Genomic DNA, 27009 nt, shown 5'->3' with positions numbered 1-27009 from the left:
TCTGCCAAAGGGAGTATATGGTGACATTGTAGTATCTTAGAACGAAAAGCAATACCTATGATGCTAGTCTAGATAGCTAGAATTTTTGGTGTGTTAAACTAAAACTGGTGCACATTTGTTGCTTATAAGATGTTGAGAAATTATCTTAAGCTATACAATTAGACCATCTTAACTATACAATCATACCATCTTAAGATCATTTGTTTAGTGTGAAGTGGGAATAGGTGTAGTCAATGAATATTAGCATATTGGCTTCCAAAAATGTGGTTCTGGATTCTTAAATAAAGTTCACCTTATTCATAGGTCTCCAAAAAAATGACTTAAATTTGAAAAAATATGATGACATGAATTGAGATTTTGTTATCTTCTTTACTAAAGAGAATGAGACAGGAAAAAGTTGAGAAAAATAGTTTTAAATCTAATTGATTTTCTCCAATAATTGCTGATTGACATATTTAGAAAAAAATGCTCTTTCATGAACATGATGATCAAAGTATTTTCATTGAAACATGTACATGATTTTTTTATTGGGAAAAGAAGTACATAAATTATTATTATCATATTGCTGTGCTGCTAGACCTTTATTGAATTTCTAACCATGGCTTACGTTGTTCTAGTGATTTGTACAATAGTTTCTACTTTAACTAGATTTTGGTATGAAGGAAAAAGAAATTAAAATATGGTTAAATACAATAAAATTTGTATTAAGGATAATAGAGGTGCCTCGCATAGCCCAAGGTGCGTTATTTGAGATGGCTTTGAATGTAAGTTGAAAGTGAAGAGAGGAAGTGAGTGAGCTTTGAGAGAATTGGGTAGGGAATGAGGGTTGGCTTATGAGCTGTTTTTAACCTACAAAATAGAAAAAAAGGTTAGAGGTTGAGCCAGCGGTGGCCGGTGACCACACTTTGATGCTCAAGTCAGTTTGCGGGTAATATTTTAGGTGTTAAGAGTTTGCAAGCCCTTAACAATGTTGGCTAGAGGTTAAAGGAACCCTCAGGCCTTTTTTTGTGTGTGTTGTTGTGAGCATTCATGAGTGAGAAAAATAGAACTTGAGTGTCTTTATATAGAGTGCCCTGGGTGTCTTGGTCGCCTACCATTTGGAGAAATTTTATTGGTCAGACTTTAAGAATGTGCTGTCGTTTACTTTTTGGCAGGTAGTAAGATATTTCTTATTTGATTTTGTCAAATCAAATATTCTCTTTTAGGCGATGAAGATATTTTATGCAGCGAATATTTCAGACGATTTCTCTATCCATTTCACTTCTGAAATGGAGTATCCCGCGTACCAGCTTAACTATTAGGTGTATCCAGTGTAGGTCAGGTACCCTCTAGTCAATCATATAATTTTTCATTGACATGTGGCGCTCCATTATTGACTTTTAATTTCTTCCCTAAACAGCATCCCCTCAGTTTCTTTTAGTGAAAGTAATTGAGACAAAAGAAACTTGCAAAAGAATTATGAACGACACGTGGTGACATTTGATTCTCCTTTGTAAATGGATGAGTGAATAAAAAGGATACCTCGGCTACCTCTATTTTGACTAGGCCATTTGAGTCTCCTTGTGCAAAGTGACCACTTTTTTTGACTTAGCCACTTTTTTTTTTTTTTTTGCCTTACAGTTACCACGCTCTTGGGATTTAGGGACATTAAAAGAGGCTTGTCAGGATTTTTTTTTTCTCCCTCCAATTTGAATTTTGAAGGGATGTACTTTCCTTAATTGACAAATACTACCTTTCACCTTGATTGAAGTGGTGACCCACCTTTTTCTTTTTCTTTTTGTGCCATTCTTCTTATACTCTTTCTTTTTCTTTTTGTTCCTTTTTTAAATCCCTAGAGTTCTCTTCCAATCCCCAAGCATTTTGGCAATCCAACTTATTTATCCATTTGAAATCCTAACAAACTCTTTAATTTTTTCTTTGGCTTCGATCAGGTAAGTCTCTTCCTCATTTTTTTTGGTGTACTTGCATAAATGTGGTTTCTCTTCCTCACCCAGGGCTCCTCACGATCTTATAGATATTACATGGATAAAAGGGAAATGCCCTATTCAGGAAGTGAGTACACTACAAGAAAACTACTAATAGATGACAGACAACTTATGACAGATTCTGGGTATATCATAAAATTATGATAGACTTGTGACATAATTTTCAATCTATCATGAATTAATGATGGCTTTGTGATAGAATTATTTTCTATCACGGATTTATGATGGTTTTGTGATAAAATCATTGTTTATTACGAATTTATGATAGAATCATGATAGAATTTGATATATCAAGATATTGTGATAGAAAAAATATTTTGACCATGTTTGACCCAAATTTAATGTATTATTTTATTTAAAACCAAAAGTAAAACTTACCGTTTTACCACTTTTATAAAACACTAACTCGAAAAAAAAAAGCAACAAATTTTTCTAAGTGTTAAAACCCCCCAGCTGATACTCTCAACCTCTTAAACTTGTCGAAGAAAACCCTTGCTGCATCCAACAAAATCCCTTTTTGCTGCTGCTCAACAAAAACCCTAGCCGTCATGCTTACCCATCTCCGCTGCTTAGTGCCATGGTCACTGGTGACTTTCATTGTGATTCTTTGATTTCGAAATCGGCGAACCCTCACTGAGAACCATACGGAGAACCCACGGAACGCGTGCTGCCACACTCAAATTTCAGAACCTAAGCTAAGAGCACACCACTGACTGAGCATATTAGAACCCGATTGTTTGATTGTTACAAGTAATTATTGTTCGAACCCTAGTAAAGAAGTTAAAAACCCTAGAGCTGTAGTTCTTAAATTCATTCACTGTGATGTAAAGGTTTTTTTTTTTTTCATTTTCATTGGTTGAATTTTCTAATTTGTTGAAATTAGCAAACCTTAGAACTACAAAATGACATAGGCTTTGTTCTTAGGTGTGGCAAATCACATGTTTATAGTCATATGTTCATTATCTTTGAATTGGGGATATAGTTAGTATTTTTGTATTCCCTTCAAGTGTTTGATAAAAAGCCTGAATCAATTTTGCCCGGCTGAAAAAAATTGAAAGGGAGCTATTTTAAGATCATTTTCCCTACTATTTTTAGCATACTTTGTAGTAGATAGGTTGGGTTATGGTCCTTTACAGGTCCAGAGTGAAGGGCTGCTTCATGTGAATGAATGCCATGTTTATCATGTTCTCTCACTCGAGTCAAGAGCAACTAAATATACCTCTTTTGTAATGCTTTGAGTTTTGTTACTAGTGGTGCAGAAAGCAGAAATGTTAGACTAAAGTTGGGTTAAGGAACATAATATGCTCGGTGCAAAAAGAAGAGAAAGGTTGGTGGAAAAGGCTACTCAAGTTAGAAGAGAAACCAGCACCTTACATTAAGGTTGATTGGAACAAATGGTGCGATGAAAATGATGAGGGATCAAATTGTAAGTTCATTATTTGATGTTCTCATGAAGTTTAGAAGCATATTGTTTTTTTTTTTATATATGTACTATATATGAATCCAGCACAATCTTGTGTGTTTTCGGAAATGTTGACATGGTAGCCTATACACTTGAAGCTAATTCCAAGTTTATTGCATCACTACGTGTTGATCCAAAGTATGAAGAATATCAACCTGATTTCTTATCCTTCTGCACTCACTTCTTTTAATATTCATGCTTCTTGATCTCTCTTAGATCTCAAAATTTTGTATCTGGCATAATATCATGGCTTATATTGCTTATTAGCTGCAGCCCATGCTATATATTAGTTGCCGTATGATCTTGATTTCTCATTTTGTGTCTATTTAATTTTTGATTTTCTATTATCTCATTTTCTTTTTACCAAAATTAGGATCTCAATAATCTGGCGAACAAAATCAATAGTTTTTTCCTGCAGTTAGTTAAACCTATAGAACTACTTAGATTAATGTTTTAATGTTTTCTAGCTGTATTGTTTTCTGGTAACTTGTTTTTATAGGTACCTCTCATTCTAAGTGCATGTAGATTATAGGTTGAAAACAATAAATGAATAAATATGTGTATAACCTAATCAAACCTAGTAATATGATGAAGTTATGTCAAAGAATGAAGTGATGTATCCATTGGAAATTAATATCATATGTATATATTTTACATTTTGTGATTGTTTCTTGTATCCGTATCTAAAACCGTGTCCTTAGTATGTCTTTGTCTTTAAAGGTGGCCATGTTAGATACTATTTTCATGTCAAATAGTTGTGCTTATTTCTGGAGAAAAAAAGCTATTGGAAGATAAGAAAATTTATGCAGTTCTGGTTTGCTTCTACGGGTTAATGACAGAATCACAATTTTCCATTTACTACCTAGCTAACTGGGGAGTAAAATTGGTTTTGGTCTTGTTATTGAAGGGGGAAAGATTTGATAGAATAAGTTTCAATATTGTAGTGGGAGTTGGCAGGAAGGGAAAAATGAGACATGAGAGAAAATGGTGCTAGAGGGAGGGAGAGATTAGTGACCTGCTTTTTAAGCCCCAGACTGTTGTAGATGGTGAGCAGTGTCAAGATATCTAGATTGAAGAAGGATCTTCTTTTTTCTTGCCTCGTGGTTTTTCCCTAAATCCTCTGGAATGTTGTTGATTCTCTTGTTGCTTCCGTAAAAGATGTGAGCTTAACCCCTTTAAATTAGCTGATTATAGAAGGATGTCAGTGGATTGCTTGTGCTTCAAATCCAATGAGAACATTTATTTCTTTCTTTCTTTTTGGGGTGCGTGTTCAGAGAATGTGAGCTTTTCCATTTCTTGGTTAGTTATTATCCTTTATTTATTTTGTTTTACTTATGGGTAGTGAAGTTTCTGTTTGTCTATTGTAATCACACTACAAATATCAGTCTTCCTTATAGTGGCTAAAAGTTTATCTCTAGTTTTGGCTTCTTATTGACTTTGAGATAATTTATTATTGTGTATTCTGATGCATATCATGTGTGCATGTGTGCTATATCCACTAGGGATTCCTCTAGCTTATATTAGTGAATTTAGTTGACGTTATTCTGTATTCTAATTTTCAAAACTTGGTCACTGGATATGAGAATCTTTGTCATTACTAGATCTTTCAAAATTCAAAAATTAAAAGTTTTAGAGTAAGACTTCCACTAGTTCTAACCAAACATTTTGTGGTCTTTACAATTGATTTGGCTTCCAATAATGATGATGCTAAGGTAATTGTTTCTTCATGTATCTTCTTACCAATATAGACTGAAATTTTTGTGGATAGAGCATTAATTTTGCACACATTTTTGGCATTGCCTTGAGGAGTCATGGCTTCAAAGATTATTCAATGTATTGCCGTTGGAAGAGGGTATTGCTTCTAGAAGTCTTGTTGTTGGAATATTTCCATTAATCTTTGGAAGTTTTGTTGAGGAGCTTGGCTTAGTGTCTAGAATTTGAATTACATTTCTTGGAGTTTAATTGGAATTTAACTATTGTTTTATATTTTGACATTTTTTTTAATTTGGGATGTTTTATTATGTATTAATGGTAATGACATTGAATACTAGATGTATTCATTTTGAAATTAATTTGTTGGATTGAATGGATGTTAATTACTATTATTATTTTTATTTTTTGACAATATTCATTTTTATTAAATAATTAAATTTGTAAACAGGAATTCACAAATAAATTATAATCACAATATAATTTTTAAAAAAATTAACTTTATGACGGGAAATACACATCATAAAATCTGTCATAAAAACATTTTCCACCAAAATTGAATAATAAATTTACAAATGACAATTTAATTTCCCGCCAAAAAATTAAAAAAAAGCACAAATTTTAATAAATTTAAATTTTATTTAATTATTTTTTCTCATTAAAATATTGTGTGACTGATATATGATTGTAAAATACCATCAAGAATTCATGATGGAAAATATTATGTCATAAATTAGTGACAGTGACATAGATGACAGATGAACTGTCTGTCATGCATCACCTTTTATGACGGTTATTTCCCGTCATCTATTGCCTATTTTCTTGTAATGGTAAGAAGGTAAGATGTTATGAGACGAGGTTTTTGGTCCTGTTGAGTGAAAGTGATGTTTTGAGTGTAGATCGGTTAAAGATGATAGGGTTGGTTGGTCAGAGATCCTTGTCAACTTGTTTTTTATTTTCTAGCCTTGTGTTTTCCTCGCTACTTGCCTTTTTATTATTTTTGTTTATAAACTTTGTTTCTGCTCACCTAACATTTTCTCCGTGTTTTGCATGGTGGTTGACAGATATGGATTGGTCTAGTAAGGACTTTGATTCTTTCATTAACTGGCTGAGGAATGATTCCTCGGCTACCCCAAGTGCCACCTCTTCGAGGGGTCCCCTTTCTCCCTGAGCCTCGGTAGCAAAGACAAAGTTACATGGCTCATCTCTTGGTGGTTTCAAAGGAAGATATGGTCCCTCTTCTTCTTGCATGGGGACTTCGTTGAAGGAGAGCTCGATCCAGTAAGCAATAAGAATGTTTCACATCTAGTTGAATACCTCCATTACATTTCTAAGAATATCACTCTTGAGGTGGCCATGGAGATGGACAAATTAGACTTGGATGAGTGCTATAATTGAGCGCTCAAGGTAGCCAAGATGTGAGTATTTTTTTCAAGTTGTATCTTAATGATTTTCTCCTCCATTTTTTCTATTCTTCTGACTTTAGGGTACCTTTTGCTATAGCTTACATTCCTTTTGAGTCGTAGCCCTTAAGATCTTGCTGTTATTGCCAATGTTTGATTAGAGAACGAAAAGCTGAAAAGTGAAATTCAAAGCCATCTGTCATGTGAAGAGAAGCTCACTCGAGAGATAAGGAGTTTGAAAGGGCGCCTTGATGAAGCTTACGAGGAGAAAGCCCCCGTGTTGAGAGACCTTGAAGATCTTCAAGCTAAACATGAGGACTTAATCTCAAAATAGAAGAACATGATTGTCAGTGCCTTTAAGCGTATCATGACTTAGGTGTGGAGTGTTAATCCAGGGCTGGTAGTGCTGAAAGTAGAAAAGTGGGTAGATACATTGGTTATCCTGAAGTCCATCGAGGACAATAGGGCTCCTCACACATCCCGATCTGAAAGCCCGTATAGGTCATCTGGGGTACCCATCTGAAGTCACCATCAAGTACCCCTGCTGCCTATACTTGTGCTTCTGTTTCCTCTGGTACTCTTGTTGATCCCACAGTCCTAAGAGATGAGGGTGAAGATGACTAGCCCTTTGTGTAACTCAATTCAATGCTAGTGTTTGCTTTTTGGCACTTTTCTCTAGTTATTTGCTCGGAACTATTTTCTTCATTTTGAGTTTGCTCTATTTTATCGGGATATCCAAACTGCTTTGATGTTGTACTTACAACTCTTTTCATTTTGTGACTATCTTGTGATGCTATGTTTACCTTCTATAACTTTGGATGTTGTTTTCTTGATACGTTCTGAAATCTAATTCTACTTATGGGGTACCCTAGGTACCCATCAACATTGATACTCATTGAGCTATCTCTTCCTTTATATTGGAGTAACCCAGTTTCAACATCAATAAAGCGACTCATCCAGATATACCTACCTTGTATAAGATGGTCGAAAATCTCACGATCCACCGTCCGCTTACATCCAAATAAGTAATATAGATACTGATCAAAGCAACTACCACCCACTCTTTTGCGAGATGGTTAAAATGCTCATGATCCACCATTTGCTTGTAATCGAATAAGCAATATAGTTAGTGATCAAGGTAGTTGTTAGCCTAAAGGGCTACACATAATGTAATTTTGATAATAACAAACATGTGTCTTAAGTGATTTAATAAATATTGTATTTCACATTTTCACTAGTTTTTTAAGGATAATATTTATGCAAGTGAATCAAGTGAAATCAAGTTCAAAACACTTAACAGACAACGGCAAAATCAAGAATAAAATTTAGAGCTCAACAGAAAAATTATTGCGACAAATTCTTGTAAAGCCGGTATGATTTAATTGATGCATGATTTAGCATTTGAAAAGATCAAGAGTTTATTTAAATAATTATTTTTCATAAACTAAAAGGTTTTATATTTATAAGATAAAGTATTTTGTGGATTTGAGTAATTTGGACTAAAATGAAAAGTTTTGCAATCTTTGAATTTAATAAGTGTTATTTTGAATTCTAGTGTTGGACCTATTTGCTAACATTTGAAACATTTTGGATCATACTATAATTTATGAAAGTTTGAGGACCTAAATGTAATCCAAACATTTGAAATCAAAATTGGACAGAGAGTGAGTGGCTAGCCGCTTGAGAAAAATCTCATATTTTCAAATTTTGGACTAAATTGAAAAGATTTGAGAACTTTATGGGTATTATGAAAATGACTTCTTTGAAAAATATTATTATATGTTGGGTTATATCATAATTTCAGAAAGTTTTAGGAATGACAAGTATTATTTAGAAATTTTGAAATTGGACTTATTGTAAAGTTTTATGACGTTTTGGGCCATAATATAATTACAAAAAGTTTTGGGCACAAATGTAATTGGTACTGTAGCAAAAGTCAAATTTAACGGTAACATCACTGTTCTGGAGCAGTTAGTTGGATAAATCAAGCGGCTAACCGCTTGAGCGCTGGAATTTGCCTATAACGGTTAGTTTTCGGGCTTTAGCTATAAACACTCAACTCCATCTTCATTTTAAGGCTAAAGCAAGTATAAATAAGATCATATAACATATATTGAGCTTCCATTTCGCAAATCATCATTTATTGAATCACCATTGTGCTATTATTTGTATATTCACTCTAAAAGAGAGTTCTTTGTTGTAATCATTATTTTGTCATCAAATTTGCGAGTGTATAAGTGTGAGAAACACTTGAGTGAAGAGATTGAGAGATAATCTCTTAGTTGTAAAGGTTTATTGACACATTGAAAGTCAATTGTAAAGAACTTGAAGCCTTGAGAGGCTTGGATAGTGAAATCATCGAGCTTGGTTGGCTTGGAGGCGTGGACGTAAGCGGAGATTGCCGAACCACATAAAAATTATTGTGTTTGCTCTCTCTTCTCTTACTATTTTATTATTATGCATTATTGAACTTATTGTTTTTTATTGGATTAAGGTAATAGATTAAATTGTTGTGCGAATTGTTTAGCATAAGTTTTAAAATCCTAATTCACCCTCTTCTTGGGTTGCATAACTTGCATTTCAGTAGTTGCCACCTACCTTTTTGTGAAATGGTTGAATCGGTCATGATTCGTCATTCGCTTGTGGCCAAATAAGCAATATAGATAGTGATTAAGGTAGCTGCCGCCTACCCCTATGTGAGATGGTCGAATTGCTTGCGATTCGCCATTCGCTTGAAACCAAATAAGCAATATATGTAGTTATCAAGTTAGCTGCCACCTACCCAGCTACGAGATGGTCGAAATGCTCACGATTTTCCATTCATTTGTAAGCAATATAGATAATGATCAAGGTAGCTGCTGCCTTTTCTTATATGTACTTCGGGCATCTGGCTCATTTGATTACCCTTCATTTGTAAATTCTTCTCTCCTTATTTAAGCTGAAATATGAGAATGGAGGTGTGGGCACGTGCGTACCATAACAAATCTTCATGATGTTAGGGTATCGTTGTGTACTTCGCCTCGAGCTTCTTTGACCCCTCCTCCTTTCGTTTAAATATGAGCATTTTCCTTGCCATTTTGACAAGCTGCTGGTCCTTGGACCTCGAGTTGATTGTCTTTATCAAGATAGGTTGGGTACCCCGGTTGACCTTGAATAGACAAATCTCTCGACATTATGTTGCATAATAACATTTCACACAACGAACATGGAGTTAATTTAGTGGTGATCATGTTCTTATTGAATAACATTTCAAATTACTCATCTACATTCCATAATCAACAGGCAAATAAAAGAACATATATCATTGCATTTTGGAAAAGAAGAATGCGTTCATAGGTAATGGAGACATTGATCATTACATGACACTACATTGCTAACGAGAGATCACAAGATCTCCTACTCTTGTCATTAAAGACTTATAGAATTAAAAAAGTGCAATTAAAAGGGTTAGGGTACCTTGGGTACCCCACCAGTCTAAACTCATATTACAAACATATAAGCATTAAAGAAAACAAACAAAATAAACAAAAGAAGGTCAAATGATATCCCCTTTAATAGTATTATGACTTTTCTCTTCCAGGGCTAACAATGATTACTTTTGTGCCTCTGTCATGCTATGCAAATTTTTTGGACTTGTACTTCTCTTAAAGCGGAGGTTGACTCGCTTGGGTACTCTAAGGTTCCTCAACCTCCGAAGACATTGGTGAATTAGGACAAGAAATCAGTAATAGCTTGAGTCGTGATGGTCGAGCGATGCCTATATGTCTTGGTCAGATACCCTCATGTAACCTTGATACCTTAGGTTTAGTGCTCCTGTTAGATGATCACTTACACCGGTCTTTCTCGATAGATCTCTGAGCCTGCCTCATATCAATTACAAATTCGGTGAGATACCCTTTAAGAATAAGGGATTTAGTTTCCTCTCGCAAGTGAAAGCATTTAGCGATAGTATGACCGTAAACCTTATGACATGTACAAAACTTCAGACTATGATTCATGTTGTGGGGAGCGATTTAGAGGGTAGTAAAACTCGGACTGAGGTTTTATAGATAGCCCTTTTTGTTTTTGTTGTGATGAACTTGGCAAAGGGGGATTTAGGTCACATCATGTGCGTTGCACCCTCATTTGCTGATTGTAGGTTGTGGTGGGCGGCATAACCGGGGTATCCTAGATGAGTTGGCTTCTGTCTTTTTGGATTTCTCCTAGCTTTTCATGATTTCTACCATGTCTTGTTGTCGTTTGTAATCACATTTCGTGTCCATCTCGATCTGATGTAAGGCTCAAGAGTAGGTTTCACCGTATGAAATGGGGCATTTCTTTTGAAAAGAACGCCTTAATTTGCCTAACCGTAGATTCTTTTCAAAATGGATCAGCGTGTGTTGGTGATCAAATGCCCTGGTTCGTACCACCTTCAAGTGGAAATATACATTCTCGTCATCACTCTTGATAAGCATCTGGTCATGGTATAGTTTGGTGTGTTTTATGGAGCCTGTGGTATTTTAATATTAAGGTATTCGAGGCACGATGGTTGCTTCTGGGAGAGTTGTTGTTTGAATCTTCATGTTGAATGATGGGTGACATGCTACTGGTATTAGGGAACTAAAGGCACCGTGCGTTTTAAAGAGGAACTTTACTTGTGCTTCTAGATGTTCAATTTTTTCAAATGACTAGCGAGGTTACCCAAGGTGCACCAGCCAATGCCGCTAGCATTTTAAAAGCTCTTTTGGCATTTAGCTTGTGTCGGAGACCTTACATGCTCGTTTTGTACGCTGGGTACTCTAGATACCCTAAGAGTAGCTATGGTCTATAAGGTGTTTTTCATTGAAGCCTGCATGTTGAAACATAGGTCAGGTACTTGACAACTTATTCCTTAACTTACTTTCTTTAGGTACCTCTAAGTGTAAGATTACTTACTTTTCCATCGGTGTTGAAGAGGTATCTCGAACCGTGGGAGGAGCAGCTAGTTCGGGTACCGAAGAGCTCATAGTTTGAAGAATCGTATAAGCGAGCTCTTTAAAGTGATTTTTGGAAATGGGCTCCTCCACGAGAGGAACATGGCATAGTTGATAACTCTATAAAATAGGAGTTATCATGACACTTTTAGACTTAAATCAAGATTACTTAGAGAGTAAATGACAATCTTTTATTGCATTTTAGTTTTATTTTGCATGAATATCCACTGTAGTTTATTTTTAATAAATTGTGTTGTTTTAAAATAATTTTGTGTGCTTAGATTATGTGGATAATTGTAGGTGATTGGAAGCTCAAATTTCAAAGAAGGAATGCTGCTGCAATAGGCTTTTAAAAGTTGGAAAAGAACTTGGTTATAAAAGAATTGAAACAAATCTGGAACATTGCAGTTGCTGTAGCATCCGTTGCAATAGCAATCATGGAACATCGACAGAGAACAGTATTTCGTGCGAGATACTTAAAAGATTGCGATATGGAGTTTCCTAATCTGGAAGATATGCGCCCTAGACTTCTGTTTACCCTAATTTTTAGCTATAAAAGAAGTACACACGCAAAGGAAAAAGTGAGCCATCATCAAAGGAGAAAAAAACAAAGAAACAAAAGAAAAATAGAATTCAAGAGAGAGATTGAGGGCTACACCAAACGAGAAAACGCAGAGATCCATTGAAATTCATTCATTCTTGTTATTTTCTTGTTTTATATTTATGCATGCGAATGTATTTGATGGCTAAAACCATTTTTTTTTATTTTTCTTTCGCAAACCATGAACTAAATTTAATTGTGGTTGAGTGATAAATAATCTTGATGGTTTATTAACTAAATATATATCTTGCTACATGTTTGCTACCACTACAAGGAAAAGGGCCTTTTGCGACGGCTATTTACCGTCGTGAAAGGCCTTTTACGTCGGCAATACGACGACAAATGATTGACGGAAGTAATCGCGTCGTTTTCTATTTACGATTAGGAAATGACTGTCGTATGATATTTTTTGTGACGGTAAACTAGCCGTCGTAAATTAACATGATGTCGCTAGAATTTAGGCGATGCAAATAAGTAATCAATTGTTATTATTCATCCATTTTCTTCCCAAATCCTGTTCTATTTTTTTCATTTTCTACCCAAAATATATATTAACAACATCATTCACTTTCTGAATAACATTCATATAATTTCAAAATATGAAATATATCATTGATAATTTTCAATTCAATATACAATGTGAATGAAAAGTAACAATTACAAACCTAAAATAACAAGTTTTAAAATCAATACAATGAACCAATTATCCAACAACATTATCCATTAAAATCTACAAATCAATTATAAAACCCACTGCATAAGCAAGCATGCTAGTTGTTACTCTCAAAATCAGGGTTTGCATTTTGATTGTTATGGTGAGAACTTGATGCATCTGGAATCTGCAAATGAGAAGCAAATAAAATCGACAATGAATTTGATTAATTGTCTCTACACTATAAGCTGCTTAATTCCAAAGATAAGTGCTTGATATTAAACACCAATTTGGAGCTCACTTTGGAGATAAACACTAATTCATCTTCGTAACAACACGCTCTGTCTTCGTAAAATAAACTGGAATTTGATTTTATTTGTTTTGAGAAATGAGGTAAAATGTGTTTTTCAACCAAAGAGTAAAGTTATAAGTGGGCTGAGCTTTTGGTATAACGAAGAACAAAGGTAAAATGTGCTGACTTTTATTTAATAAGCTTTTTGAATTTGGGCTCAGTTTTGTTTAACCCAATAAAGTTATAAGGGGGTTGTGTAAGTGACAATTGCGACGACTTATTTTGCAGTTGCAAGAGCCGTCGTGAAAGACACTTTCTTTTGTAGTGTACATAATTTTGTTTTGATAGTATTTATTTATATTCATTATTTCAGCTGATCACCCTTTTAATGATACTAGCTAAGAAAAAGCCACAAAAGTGCTTATCTTAGTAGAACATATCAGAGTAATACTTGGTTTTAGATTGAGTTTTCTGAGTTGAGTTTTACTTGATTCCAAAAGGGCCATGCTTAATAAAAAATTAGTGATGAACTAGACACAAGGATTCACCTTATAAGGTAATTAGAACATAAGCGTGTAATGTTATATCTTATGTCGGCATAACAACTGATCACTGTTAGGTTGCATATAGATATAAGACATCCAACATGCGACAACTAAGGATACATAAGGATTTTGCCCAGTGTTGTAGCAGATGTTGTAGCAACCGAGCCAAACATTGAAAAAATAGTCGAAACCATTAAGTGAATTTAATCACTCAACTACCCCATTCTCATTGGTTTTATCCTTAAGTGTGACGTGAGAATTTATTTATTTGTATTTTTATTTATTGCATTTTATTTCAATTAATTTATTAGTGTTATTATCTGTTTTATTTTTAATTAAAGCAAAACTGCACTGTTGAGATTGTTGTAGCAAATCTGATAACATCAATCCCTGTGGAGACAATCTTGAATACTCATCATTATATTACTTGTTGTGCACATTGACACCAATAGCATTTGAATTAATTACAACAATAGTGTTGGATGGACTTGCCTTTATCGAGCTAAGGTGCTTTCCTTGTTGAATCGTCTATCTCATCATGGTTGTGGTCTCCCATTCTCTTTAGATATTCTATTATGTCGTCAGGGGGTACGTCAGGTGCCATTTTTTTGTGAACACACCTAATGACTCGTTATGGCAATTGCTGTGGAGGCTTTTTGTACGACTCCCCACAGATGGGCCAATTGTTTTAACTAAACTTTGGTATGAAGCAAAAAGAAACTAAAACTCAATTAAACACAATAAAATTTGTATCAAGGGTAATGGGGTGCCTTGCATAGCCCACAGTGTGTTATTTGAATTGGGTTCGAACAAATGTTGGAAGTAAAGGGAGGAAATGAGTGAGCTTTGGGAGACTTGGGTCTGGAATGAGGGTTGGCATATGAGTTATTTTTAACCTGGAATGAGGGTTGGCAGAAGTTCAATGTAAACACAGCAAGATTGCCGAGACAACCTTGCAAGAGACAGTTATCCCAATACAGCAAAGGGGATACAATACCACAAAAAGTATAAAAGAAAAAAAAAGAGATACTGAAACATCAGGTGATGATTTCTAAATAATTATACCAAGCAGGATCATGCAGAAGGTGAAACATCGTCTGCATCGCTATTCTCAACAGAGGGATCAACAGGGGCTTTCGAGGTCGAAGAGGCATGACCCTCATGGACTGCGCCATTGGATGGGAGATCTGTCTGAGATACTGGGGGTATTCTAGAAGACAGCTGTGGGCTGAGAGATGGAGGACCTTGAGTTACTTGCCTATCCTCGATCGCCTTCAGAATGGCTGACTTGTCCACCCGTTTCTCTACACGAGGTACCACCAGCTCTGGGTCTACACTCCAAACCTCCATCATAATATAAGTAAAAGCTTTGTCAAGCATGTCTTTCTTGCGAGATAACAACTCATCGTGCCTAGCCTCAGCCTCTTCAAAGTCCTTGGATATGCGTATGTTTTCTCGGGATAGGTCGTCCAAACGCCCCTTCAAGGCCCTAACCTCCTCAGCAAGCTTTTCCTTTTGAGACTGACTGAGTTTGAGCTCCTCCCTCAATTTCTTGACCTTTGCTTGTGTAGCTGAGGTATCGCTGAAATCTCGAAGACTGTGGCCGAGGTAGAAAGCCGCCTGCAGCGGAAAAAAGATGATATAAAAGAAAATAGAGAGACAAGAAGCAGAAGAGAGAGAAGCACTCAGATTATAACAAGCCTTGAGCGCCTGGCTATAGTGCTCGTTTATATCCAATTTATCCACCTCATCGACCATGTCCATAGAAACACACTCAGAGATATAGAGGAAATAGTCAGTCGAGTGAGATATCTTTTTATTGGCCGCTGGATCAAGCTTCCTCTCTATGAGATCTCCCGACACCGTGAACAAGGAGCCAAATTTTCTCTTACGGGTAACTGAGGTACCTTTGGAACTATTGAAAGAGGAATCCTGCGACTTGCTCTTGGTACTCGGAACAAGGGGAGGTCGAGTACCCTTTGCTGAGGTACCTGAGGAACCGCCACTCATTCTGTTAAAAAAAGCATTAATAATTATTATTTATAATTTTATTTTATTGATATTTAATATTTTAAATGGATTACCGCTGGACCACGCAGGTTATTGCCGGACCACTGCCGGACTTCGCTGGAACACCGCCGGACGTTACCGGACGTCGTCGGAACATTGCCAGACTTTACCGGACCTCGCCGGAATCCTGCCGGACTTCACCGAAAAGGAGCCAGACGTTTGTCGAAAAGTCGCCAGACCTTCACCGCTGGCCACCGAACTGTCATTTTTATTTATATATATTTTTTATTACTAATATAAATAGTTAAATATTTAAGGTAAAGGGTAAATTAGTCTAAAGAAAAAAATTATACTTCATTTCCTTGTTAAATTTTATATCGAACCAAACAACAAAATCTAATTTCACTACTTTTCTCTATTCCTTTCTTCCTCTTCCTCTCCATTTCACTCTTTTCCTCTTCTTTATTTTTTACAAACCAAACATGACCTAAGAGCCTAGAACACTGCATTTAGTTCTATTCGGTATATAAAACATAAACCAAAATTGAAAATAAAAGAAAGGAAAAAGATAAAAGGAATACTTGTCACACAACTATGGTAGGAGGATTGAAATATTGTCACAAATAGAACTTTCAATCCAAGAGAAAATGCATCACAAATTTAATGGCCAGAATGGCACACCAGATTCGATAATCATCATCAACTAAGTCTCATTGGTTCAAAAAAAATACCGAGAGACAATTGAAACTTCAATTTACTACATTTTAACTCAAAAATCCAGAATCTATTTCAAAAATACAAAAGACACAATTTTATACTAATGTAATTATCCTTTCTTAATATGCATCATCTTCATGAAAAGAAAATGAAATGCACATGTGGTGGCTAAGTTGGCCTGGGTGCAGTACTGGAAGGTGAGTTGTAGCACACTCCACGCGACATTTAGACAATTATTGCCCCATTGTTTCTAAGCAAACCCTCAACTTTTCTCTAACTAAGCTAAGATGCTTGCACCAAAGCTAGAGACCAAATAGAGTAATTGAGCTAAAGAGAGTTTTTATTATTCTCAAGAGTGTAAGTATATAAGAGCTTTGGAGAGTGCTTGGAATTGCTTTGAGTTGCTTGAAAAAAATACTAAGTGATCAAGTCCTATTTATAGGGAGGCTTGTCTAGTTCCACTATGTTCTAAATCTTCCAATCGAGAGAATTCTCATAATAGAGAGAGCTTTCATTTCTCTAATATCCTTTAGAATTCTATGTATAATTGTCAAGCGTATTCATGTTCTACATGTATCTAGAGAGTTTCTACATATTTATAAGTGAAGGATAGTTACAGAGTCAAAACCTTCTAGGTATTTGGCCAAAGGCCAAGTTTGCATGCCTTGGCTTGAGTACTTAGCCATTTTGGTTTGGAATTTAAGCAGCTCGTAATATAAGCCTAAGTTAAACTTGGATGTGGAAGTCTTCTCTTATTTCTGAAGTAAAAACTAGGCCCATGCGCTTATAAATCTTAGGTCGGGACAAGTTGATAGGATCCTCATTTTTCGCCCCTATGTCGCAACACATGAAGGACTTGGGGCATAAAAAGAAAAGAAGGGATGGTGTTTCTCCTACTTTTGGCATAATGCCCCCAACAGGAGACTTGCACAATAGGCTATCAATACAGTGTTAGAGCACGCCCCTAAAAATTACGTCGTTGTGTCTGGGTTGTGAGAACTCTCAGCCATATATATAATTTAATGTGCACATTAACATGACGTGGTTCTCCTATTCGAACCCAGGTTTGAAAACAAATGCTTACACACTAATCAAGGATGATAGTTTTCTTTAATCTTTTAATTAACAATAATAATTTTCTATTTTATTAAGTTAATAAAATAATAAAAATAGACAATTTTGTAAAATAATATAGGTTCTAAATCGGATAAAAATAAAATAAAATAAAATTTAGTTGGAAACTTACAAAATAATTAATAACTCACAGGTACTATTATTATTTTTTGGAAAATTATCATTGCACCACTTCTATTTTGTCTTATATTCATCCATTCACCACAAAATTTAACATGTTCTCTGAACTACCTTTTTTTAAAAATTTGTATCAATTAACCACTTTTACACTAACACCGTTAAATAATTTAAACGAAATGACAATTTTACCGCTAAATAAATTAAAAGATCATTTTATTTTATAAAATCTTTGAAAAAAATTATAATTATAGAAATACCCTAAATTTAATAAAAATAAATCTCCAAAATTAAAATTTTTATTTTTTAATAAAAATTATTTTAATAAAAAAATATAATTATAAAGATAATTGCAAAATTTTTGGATATAATAAAAATTTTCTAAATTATTAAAATTTTGGGATTTATTTTTTTAATAAATAAATTCAGTTATTTTAATAAAATTTTACGAAATTATATTTTTAATAAATAAATTCAGTTATTTTTATTAAAATTTTACAAAATCTAAATTTAATAAAAATTAGCTGAGCACCTCTATTTGAGATCTATTTTTTATTAAAATTAGGAATATTTTTATAATTATAATTTTTGTATTTTTCAAAAGTTTTATAAGATGAAATGGTCTTTTAATTTATTTAGTAGTAAAATTATTATTTCGTTTAAATTATTTAATGATGTTAGTGTAAAAGTGGCTAATTAATACAAATTTAAAAAAAAATGTGATTAAGAGAATATGTTAGAATTTTGTGATGGTTGGATGAATATAAACCAAAATAGTGGTGGTGGAATGATAATTTCCCTTATTTTTTTATATCTTTGCAAATTAAAAGAAAAAGCAAACGAAATTCATTTCAACAATCTGGTGACGAATAATCCAAAGCGGAAACGACGCCGGATAAGTCGACCAAAATTACAAAAACGGACATCTAATAATAAGCCTGAAAAGCGCCACTCACTTTGAAGTCCAAACTGAAAATAAACGAAACGAATCAGCAAAAACAATGAAGAAGAAACTCCCTCTGTTCGCTCTGTTCTTATTCTTCTTCAGTCTTTTGTTGTTTTGTCACTCTTCTTTAGCTTTCGAATCCGACGAGCTTCTCGTCGATGACGAGGAATTCGGCCTCGAAGGTGGATCGAAGCCCCAAATTAAGCCCCGTGAACCCGCACCCACCCGATCCACGACCACAACGACTCGAAGGAAAGTTTCGGATCAGGATTCGGACTCTAAGATCCAATTCTCTTTAGAACACGCTTTTGGTGATTCCGATTTTGTCCCTGCTGGCACTTTCTCTGCTCGTCTCAAGACTTCAAGCCACGGTGGCCAGGTTTGTCGTTCGTTTCTATTTCTTTTGCCTTTTTTATACAGTATTGTTTTTACTAGGCGTGCATGAAATCAAAACTAAATTGGAAGATGAAAGCTGAATTTGACTTTTTTAGTTAATCTGGGAGTGCTTTTTGGTAATCAGGTGAGTTTCCAAAAAATTGCTTTTTTGCTTTTTTGGAAAGCGCCATAATAGAAGAGTGATTTTTTTAAGCACTAGATGGGAGGTTTCTAAATTCTGCAATTTCGAGAAGTGTGATTTTCAAGTACTAAATTGGTGAGAAAAAGTGCAATTTTGAGGGAGTGCTTTATAGAAGGGTGAATTTCATCTTCCCAGCACTAGATTGGTAATTTCTGTCAAGTCATGTTTGGAACTTGCTTCTAGAAGGGTGCTTTGCCAATGCTACACAGTTGATTTTTAAAAAATTCTTTTTTGATTGCTTTATAAAATGGTGAATTTCTAGCTCTAGATTAGTGACTTTCTTTCTGCAAAATTGTTTTTTTGGAAAGTAATGTGTAGAAGGGTGAACATAAAAGTAAATTGACCTTTTCAATAGATTATAGGAAAATTTTGTGGGTTTTACATGCAGTTGCAAGTAAAAAAATAGCTGTCCACTTCATTATTAAATGCCAATAATTGGTACGTGATTGACTTATGCATAGCAATATTTTCTGCTTTGGATTAGTGATGTAAATAGTTTTCAAAGTTGCATTTACTATTATATACATCATAACTAATATGGACAAATGTGTGATCTTACATAAATTAATTATAAGTTCTTGCAACGAACTAGTTTAGTTTAATTCTAATGAATTATGTAAAATTTAAAACGTATGATATTGCTTGATTTTGTTATTGTAGGTAATGGCTATTATGGTTGTGCTCGTCTTGAAATGTATAGAAGTGGGTATTTATGGCAAAAATTCTGCCAAATTGGACGCTTTGTATGTATTTTTGTAATGCAGTTATAGAATAATAGTTTTCATTTATAGTTCTAACTTCTGCCTAATGCATTTTTTTACTGTTTTCAATACAAGCAATGAAAGGTGTTTTAAAATCTGAAAACATCAAATCAAGAAACACGAGTTTTTTTCTCCAAAACAATTTTAAGATCTTTTGTAAATAAAATCAGAAGCGATTCTTATTTTTATGTTTTTGTTGTTACTTTTTTTTTAATTTAATAATATGAAGTGAATAGATTTACACTTAACTGGTCTACTATGGTCTGTGTGTTTTTAAATCCCTGGTGTTCTTGTCTCTTGTCTACTGCCTGGAACATAAGTTTTGCTTGTTACATGAAAAATCAACCGGCTGCTGAGTTATATGCTTTTTTTTTTTTTTTTGTAACAGACACTTACAAAGCTGCGTTTTTCAAGAAATGCTTTTACAGGAGAGGACAAGGAGAAATTTGAAGTAATCTGAAATTGTGCATAGTCTTGGTTTCCTTGATTTTTTATTTTGCTGGTTGGCTTCTCCAATACGTAATCTGTTTGTACTGTTTTTGTAGAAGCTACTGCAAGACGATGACTTCTACAGGATAAGACTGCCATCCAATACTGTGAGCCCTCCTGGTAGGGATTACATTATTTCATCCGTGAAAGCAGTAAGTTGCTCAATTAATTCATTGTTTTATACTCAATTGCTATTTCATTTGCTTGCATCAATTTACAAGATTGTTTTATAAGGTATCAATTGTTATGTGTAAAATGTCATTAAGTACAAGAAACCAAAAGAGAGGAGAGTACAAGTATATGGGATGTGTATTAAACAGACTAATTTATTGCGGCAAATGAGTTACTACAATCTAAAGAATCAGTAAAAAACCCCCCAAAAAAATGAAAGAAAAGAATAAGGAAGTGCAAAATGGAGGGGAAAAAAATAGGACTCTTTTGATGAATGAAATTCCAAAGGGTTAGAAATTGGTTTGCTAACATTTACATAATCAAGTAAAAGTCTGAATCATCCTTTAAAAAGGGAAAAGGAGCGAAAGATTTGCAAATTTAAAATGTCTGGATCATACTTCAATTAAATTTAATGTTTCACTCTTCATATTCGCAAAGTTGAAAGTTCAGTCTGTTTTAAGTTTTTTTCATGTTTATTGTTATCATGTATGCTCCTGTCTAATATCAGGTTTTTGTAGGTTACAGAAGCAATCATTAGCCCTGATTTTATCCTTGGTTGTTGTTAAGAATTTGTGTATTTCAAATTTGTAAATTTTGTCATCTGATTATAAATACTGGGTCTAACCAATTTTACAAGGCTACAACATAAACTTCCACTAGGGATATCTGCTTCCATCATATAAAAGTAAACGAATGAGGAGAAATGGAGGTCAAAGTACATCCAAAGACTGCTATTACTAACTGGCAAATAGAGGCAGTACCCCTTCAGTTTGTAGAGGAAAGGTATTTAGAGTAAAAAGGGAAACCTTGCCATCGGTTGCAGGTCTCTGAAACTTCCCATGCCAATCAGCTAACAAAACGAAGTTCTTGATATAATATTTTCAATGCTCTGTGTTACTGTTCTTTCATTTTTAAATTTTGTGGCCAATCTTTTAAATTTTTCAAGTTGACAATTGTTCCGTATATGTTGAAGAGTTTAAGCATTTACCAAGTTTTCAATCATTGAGGCCAAAAGAGTTCTCCTGCATGCTGATGGTATTATAAAAGAAATACTAGTTTGGCATTGATAAATAAATGTTTGATGTACACTTTGGTTGTTTTTCTCTAGTGGTGTTGCTATTTCTGTTCTTTGTTACAAGCCGTTTCACAGTAACCCCAAAAAGTAAAGAAAGAAAATATTGAAAAATCTCATATGCATGTCCCAGCTATTAGTCTATGCAACACTAACTTTCCTTCTCTCTAATTACAGAGATGTCTTCCACGGGAGGGTTTGGATGAGCATTTTGTCATACACATGGTAGTCATGAACTTTCCATTTTACTATTTTCTTTTTTTTTCTCTCTCTTTGCATTAATATATCGTTTGTCTCATTTTGGAAAATTTTAGTTCTTTCTTTAGAATATGTTTTTCATAGATGGATTGCTTCCTCTTGTTGCTTTGTTAGATTTTATATTTTTATTATTTCGAACTGTCCGGATGATTGCTATTTACATAGAACTCATCTGTGTGCTCAGAATTTCCTCATATTGAAACTTTGATGTTTGATAGCCTTAAGGAATTTTTTATTTATTTTTAAAGTGGCTCAGAAGCTAATAGAAGTATATTAGTAACAGGGAATGTACATAGGAGAGAGACTAGAGAAGTCCACTAAAAATAAGGACAAAATTGCCAATGACAAAAGCTAGAACACTCTAAGATGAGACTTTCTATCCCTATTAAGATAAAATTGCCTCCCAAGTGGTTGATACATTCTGAGGCTTTTTTGTACACAAGATATATCAATCCTATTGATATTGGTATGAAGAAACAGCCTTCAAAATTGAGTGAGTTCAGACCCATAAGTTTAGTGACAAGTCTTTATAAGATCATTTCTAAAGTCCTCTCTCTTGGACTCAAAGAGGTGTTAGGGGAGGCCATTTCTTACTCTCCAGGGGCTTTTGTGAGGGATAGACAGATTTTGGATGCAGTTTTAGTTGCTAATGAAGGCTTGGAGGAGTATAGAAAATGCAAAAGACCTGGTTTTATTTTCAAAATTGACTTTGAGAAAGCTTATGATCACATTGATTGGGACTTTTTAGATTTTGTGTTGGAAGCTAGGGGTTTTGGGCAAAAGTGGAGAAGTTGGATGAGGGACTGCTTAAATTCTGTCAGTTTTTCTATCTTCTTGAATGGTAGACCTAGAGGCAAGATTCATGCTTCTAGAGGTCTTTGACAAGGGGACCCTTTCTGTCCCTCCTATTCACAATTGTGGTTGATGTACTCAGCAGATTAGTGGACAAAGCTTAAGAATCCAGGCTGACTGAGGGTTTCTCAATCGGTAAAGATAAAATTTTGGTTTCTCATCTCCAATTTGCTGATGACACAATTTTCTTCCATTCCGATGATGTAGGAAAATTTCACAATCTTCTCAAAGTTGTGGATTTCTTTTGTGCAGTTTCAGGCTTGAAAATTAATTTGAGGAACAGTTCAATTGTAGGCATAAATTTCCAGGATCAAAAGTTAATTGACTTGGCTTCTTCAGTGGGGTGTGAGATTGGGAATTGGCCTCTAAAGTACTTAGGATTACCACTTGGGGGGAACTGTAGGAAAGCTGATTTTTGGGCTCCAGTCTTGGAGAAAGTTGAGAGGAGATTGGATGGGTGGAAGAAAGCTTGTCTTTACAAAGGAGGGAGGCTAACTCTTATCCAATCTGTTCTGTCCAGCCTTCGTTCTTATTTTATGTCTTTATTTCAAATTCCTGTTTCAGTGGCTAAAAGGATAGAAGAGGCTATGAGGGATTTCTTGTGGGAAGGCATAGGGGAGGGTAAAAAAGATCATTTGGTCAGCTGGAGGGTAGTTTCTCAACCGCAATCCAAGGGAGGACTAGGGTTAGGAAATATTATTAACAGAAATAAGGCCTTGCTTGGGAAGTGGTTATGGAGGCTTCCATTAGAAGTTAATTCTCTTTGGTATTGTGTTATAAAAAGTAAGTATGGGTTGTATAAAAATGGAAGTATGGGTTGCATAAAAATGGTTGGGATGTAGCTGATGTTGTTAGGCGGAGTACTAGATGTCCTTGGGTGTTTATTTCAAAAAGGAAAACAGATTTTTTATCCAAAACTAAGCTGATAGTAGGTAATGGGCAGAGAGTTAGATTTTGGGAGGATTGTTGGATTAGGGAGGCTGCTCTCTGTGATCTTTTCCCTCAATTATATAGCCTTTCTCAAGGTCGTGAGTGCTCCATAGCTAGTCTGTTTAAGTACTCTGTTATGCAGTGGAGTTGGGATTTTAAGTTCCTTAGAAACTTGAATGATAGAGAATCTGAACAATGTGCTGAGATGCTTGGGATCCTACGGGGATCTGAGAGAGGATAAGAGAGTTTGGATTTTAGATAAATCAGGATGTTTCTCACTGAATCTCATTGATAACCACAATGCTCCCTCATTTTCTCTTTCTCACCTAATTTAGAATGCTAAAGTCCCTACCAAGGTGAAGATGATGGTTTGGTCTGTTGCTCATAGAAAAATCAACACAAACATCATGGTTCAAAAAAGAAGACCTAATATGGCAATATTTCCTGAATGGTGTGTCTTTTATAAAAAAGCATCAGAGAATGTCAATCATTTATTTCTACACTGCACTGCTGCTTACTTTTTGTGGTCTAAGTTGTTTAAGACCTTCAATCTAAGCTGGTCAGCTCCTGCCTCATGTTACTCCCTCCTATTGGAAAGTTTTTCTTGCTTAAAAGGAGAAAAAAACAAGGGTTCTATGGCACTGTGAGTCTTGGCTAATTTTTGGGTTGTATGGAATGAAAGAAACCAAAGAATCTTTGATAACAAAGCTGGGAAAGATCCTTCACACCTATGGGACAAAGTGAAGTTTTGGGCTTCCCTCTGGGCATCTATTACTGCTGAATTCCAAGACATCTCTTTCTTTTTTATTTTGCTTAATTGGGAAGCTTTTTTATCTTATGATGGATGCATTCTTAGTGAGCTATTGTTTGTGGGTTTTGGGATATTTATCTTTGCAGTTTTTTGAGTGTTTTGTTTAGATTGGGACTTCTCGTCCTTATTTTTGTGGATTTTTAGTCCCACCAATCCTTGTACATATTTCATGTAGTTATATATATAATCTTTTGTTTCTTGGTTTTGTGGTGGGGGGGGGTGGGGGGGGGGCTGGGCGGAATCCTATTGATATTGGTATTCTCTTTTGATCACTAAAGCAATTTTATGTTTTTTAAATTGGCTTTAGTTACAAGGATGGATTTTGTATTCACATATGCTTTGTAGGTTTTTACCATCCCCTTGTGCACATGAGTTCCTTCTTGTTTTTGAATGAGCATTAGCACTGATGGGGGAGGAGAAAACAAAATCGAGCTAAACATTGATTGGAAGCCTCTATAGTTGTTGTAACTCTTATTTAGATGTATAATTCTCGAAAAGTATTCAAAGCATTGCTTCCAGTTTTAAACAATAAATTTTGCTATATCTTGTATTGTGAAATTGTTTGACAAATACCAATTATTTGGCTGACATGGACCATTCAGTTTGTTTTACTTGTTTGCATGACTTTCAGATTGCTATCAGTATTGATGTAATTTAACTATATATTCACTCTCCAAATCTATTTTATTGCAGGAAGGAGTTAATATCTTGGCTGTCAATTATGGTGCATTTGGGGCATGTTCATATCCTAGGCAATTAAAACTTGTAAGCAAGGACCCATCTTCTTTTATCGAATGAATGAAGTGTGTAAATTTCTATTCCTTTAGTTGTGCCTTTTCATGACTCACTTATGCAGATGGCTTCATTTGCAGCAGTATTTCCACTTACAACATCAATGAAAACCCTATGTAGACACAACTTAGACTTCCATCGTTGTGCACTTGAATTCTCTCTTATCAAAGTTATATTTTCTGTTAGGGTTGTAGGGTTTAAGTAGGTCTGCTAAAGAATTAAATACAATTTTAGACTTGTAAAACTATTGAAGTTTGTCTTTTAAAAGCTTTATTTATCATACATATAATGAGATACACTATTCATCGATATAATTTGCTTGAATAGCTTGAGAATATATATATATATATATATATATATATATATATAATAGGTAGCAAATCTCCTTATTCATTCACGTAATGCAGCAGCGAAGTGGTCTTTGAAAATCTTCTTCTACTATTTGGGAGCTGGAGATGGACCCTATATCTTGAAATTCTAGTTTAGTGCTTTAAACATAGATAGGCCAAGTGATGCTTTTGGTATTGGATTTGAAGACACAAGTGTTTCTGACTATGAAGAATTGGATTTGACTTGAAACTTTTGTGAGTTCATTTCTGATCTGTTTGTCTACTTTCCAGCCTCACAAGTGGTCTTTCAACTCGCACACAGTTCTGAAGAACAGTGAGCAGGCGCCAAGGTATTATTTTGCATGTTCTTGCTTTTCACATTGTGAGGCGAGCTTACATCATGGCTTACATAATTCACTTAGTCAAAGAAATCCTCAGAAAGCTTGTTACTTAAACATCAATTGACCCAGCTGCAGCATGTTAATTGACATCCTTGAGATAAATTTGCATGCGAATGCACCCTCAGATGCATATATATATATATATTTGCCTGCAAGTTTATATGTGCCTGCATGCCTGCCAGTGAGCACACTTGCTCCTTTTGCATCTGTTTTGGGGTTTTGTTGTCCATCAACCAATGGCTGGACAAACAGTGGTATTAATATGTGCTGCACTGAGTGACCAAAATCATGATATTATTTGTTTTCATAATTTGTTGGAATGCTGTTTGTGATGCTGTGGTTCATCCATCACAGGGCACCAATTTTTGCTGAAGAGGTACTAGGCGAGAATGGAGAGGGCGAAATCATACCCCCACCTGAAAGGTCCTTCTGGGCTAAATATGTGAGTATTCTCAAATATTATTGTTGTCTTCAAACAAACTGTGCAACATAAGTGATTGAATGGAGAAGTTTAATCAAACCGGCATAATTATTTTTTTGGGATTTTGGGCAAATTATTTTAGTCCACATAGAAATTGGTCATATCTTCATCATATGCACGTAACCCAGAAAACATGATCAAACTGATTGAACTTAATGTATCATCTCTCTTTTTCAGTGGATGTACCTGATTCCCCTGGGACTAATAGTCATCAATGCCGTAACACAAGCTATGAATATGCCCGAGGAAGGTGTTCAGGGAGGTGGCCAAACCCAGCAGTCAGCAGCCGCAATTCAGCGTGGGACAGGCTCTGCCGTCCGAAGAAGATGATGGGTTAGAGTCACATGTTTCATTTGGAAAATTTATCAGTTAAAGCTAGTGAGATCAATGGGGTTTTAACTTCCAGATATATGGCCCCAAATAGATGGAATTGTGGATTGAATTTTTTGTTTCTTTGATCATAGTTTGACAATTACATGTTGTAAATCTCCTACTGTTGGTTATTTTTGTCTGACGAGATTGCATTCAAATGCTAAAAGAAATTGATGGTCACAGGTAA

The 27009-nt window shown here is 34.9% G+C and overlaps 1 protein-coding gene across 1 annotated transcript; it reads left to right on the top strand.

Moving 5' to 3' along the window:
* Window positions 1-18525: 18525 nt before the first annotated feature.
* On the top strand, window positions 18526-27009 carry LOC102608433 (uncharacterized). The gene is made up of 8 exons (XM_006480394.4): window positions 18526-18905; window positions 20253-20315; window positions 20410-20505; window positions 21774-21821; window positions 25141-25212; window positions 25860-25918; window positions 26324-26411; window positions 26628-27009. Exons 1-8 carry the CDS (start codon window positions 18582-18584, stop codon window positions 26778-26780), a joined length of 903 nt encoding a protein of 300 aa, XP_006480457.1. The 5' UTR covers window positions 18526-18581; the 3' UTR covers window positions 26781-27009.

Source organism: Citrus sinensis, chromosome 6 (genome assembly GCF_022201045.2).
Source record: "Citrus sinensis cultivar Valencia sweet orange chromosome 6, DVS_A1.0, whole genome shotgun sequence".
Lineage (NCBI taxonomy): Eukaryota > Viridiplantae > Streptophyta > Magnoliopsida > Sapindales > Rutaceae > Citrus > Citrus sinensis.
The sequence above is the reverse complement of the archived record's forward strand: the minus strand, read 5'-3'. Positions and strand labels throughout refer to the sequence as shown.

What these genes read in the sequence shown, in the direction of transcription:
- LOC102608433 (XM_006480394.4), top strand. Translation starts at nt 18,582, where the DNA reads ATGAAGAAGAAACTCCCTCTGTTCGCTCTGTTCTTATTCTTCTTCAGT. An exon ending in CTTCAAGCCACGGTGGCCAG is followed by an intron (nt 18,906 to 20,252) that starts GTTTGTCGTTCG and finishes TTTTTGTAACAG; the next exon opens with ACACTTACAAAGCTGCGTTT. An exon ending in AGCATTTTGTCATACACATG is followed by an intron (nt 21,822 to 25,140) that starts GTAGTCATGAAC and finishes ATTTTATTGCAG; the next exon opens with GAAGGAGTTAATATCTTGGC.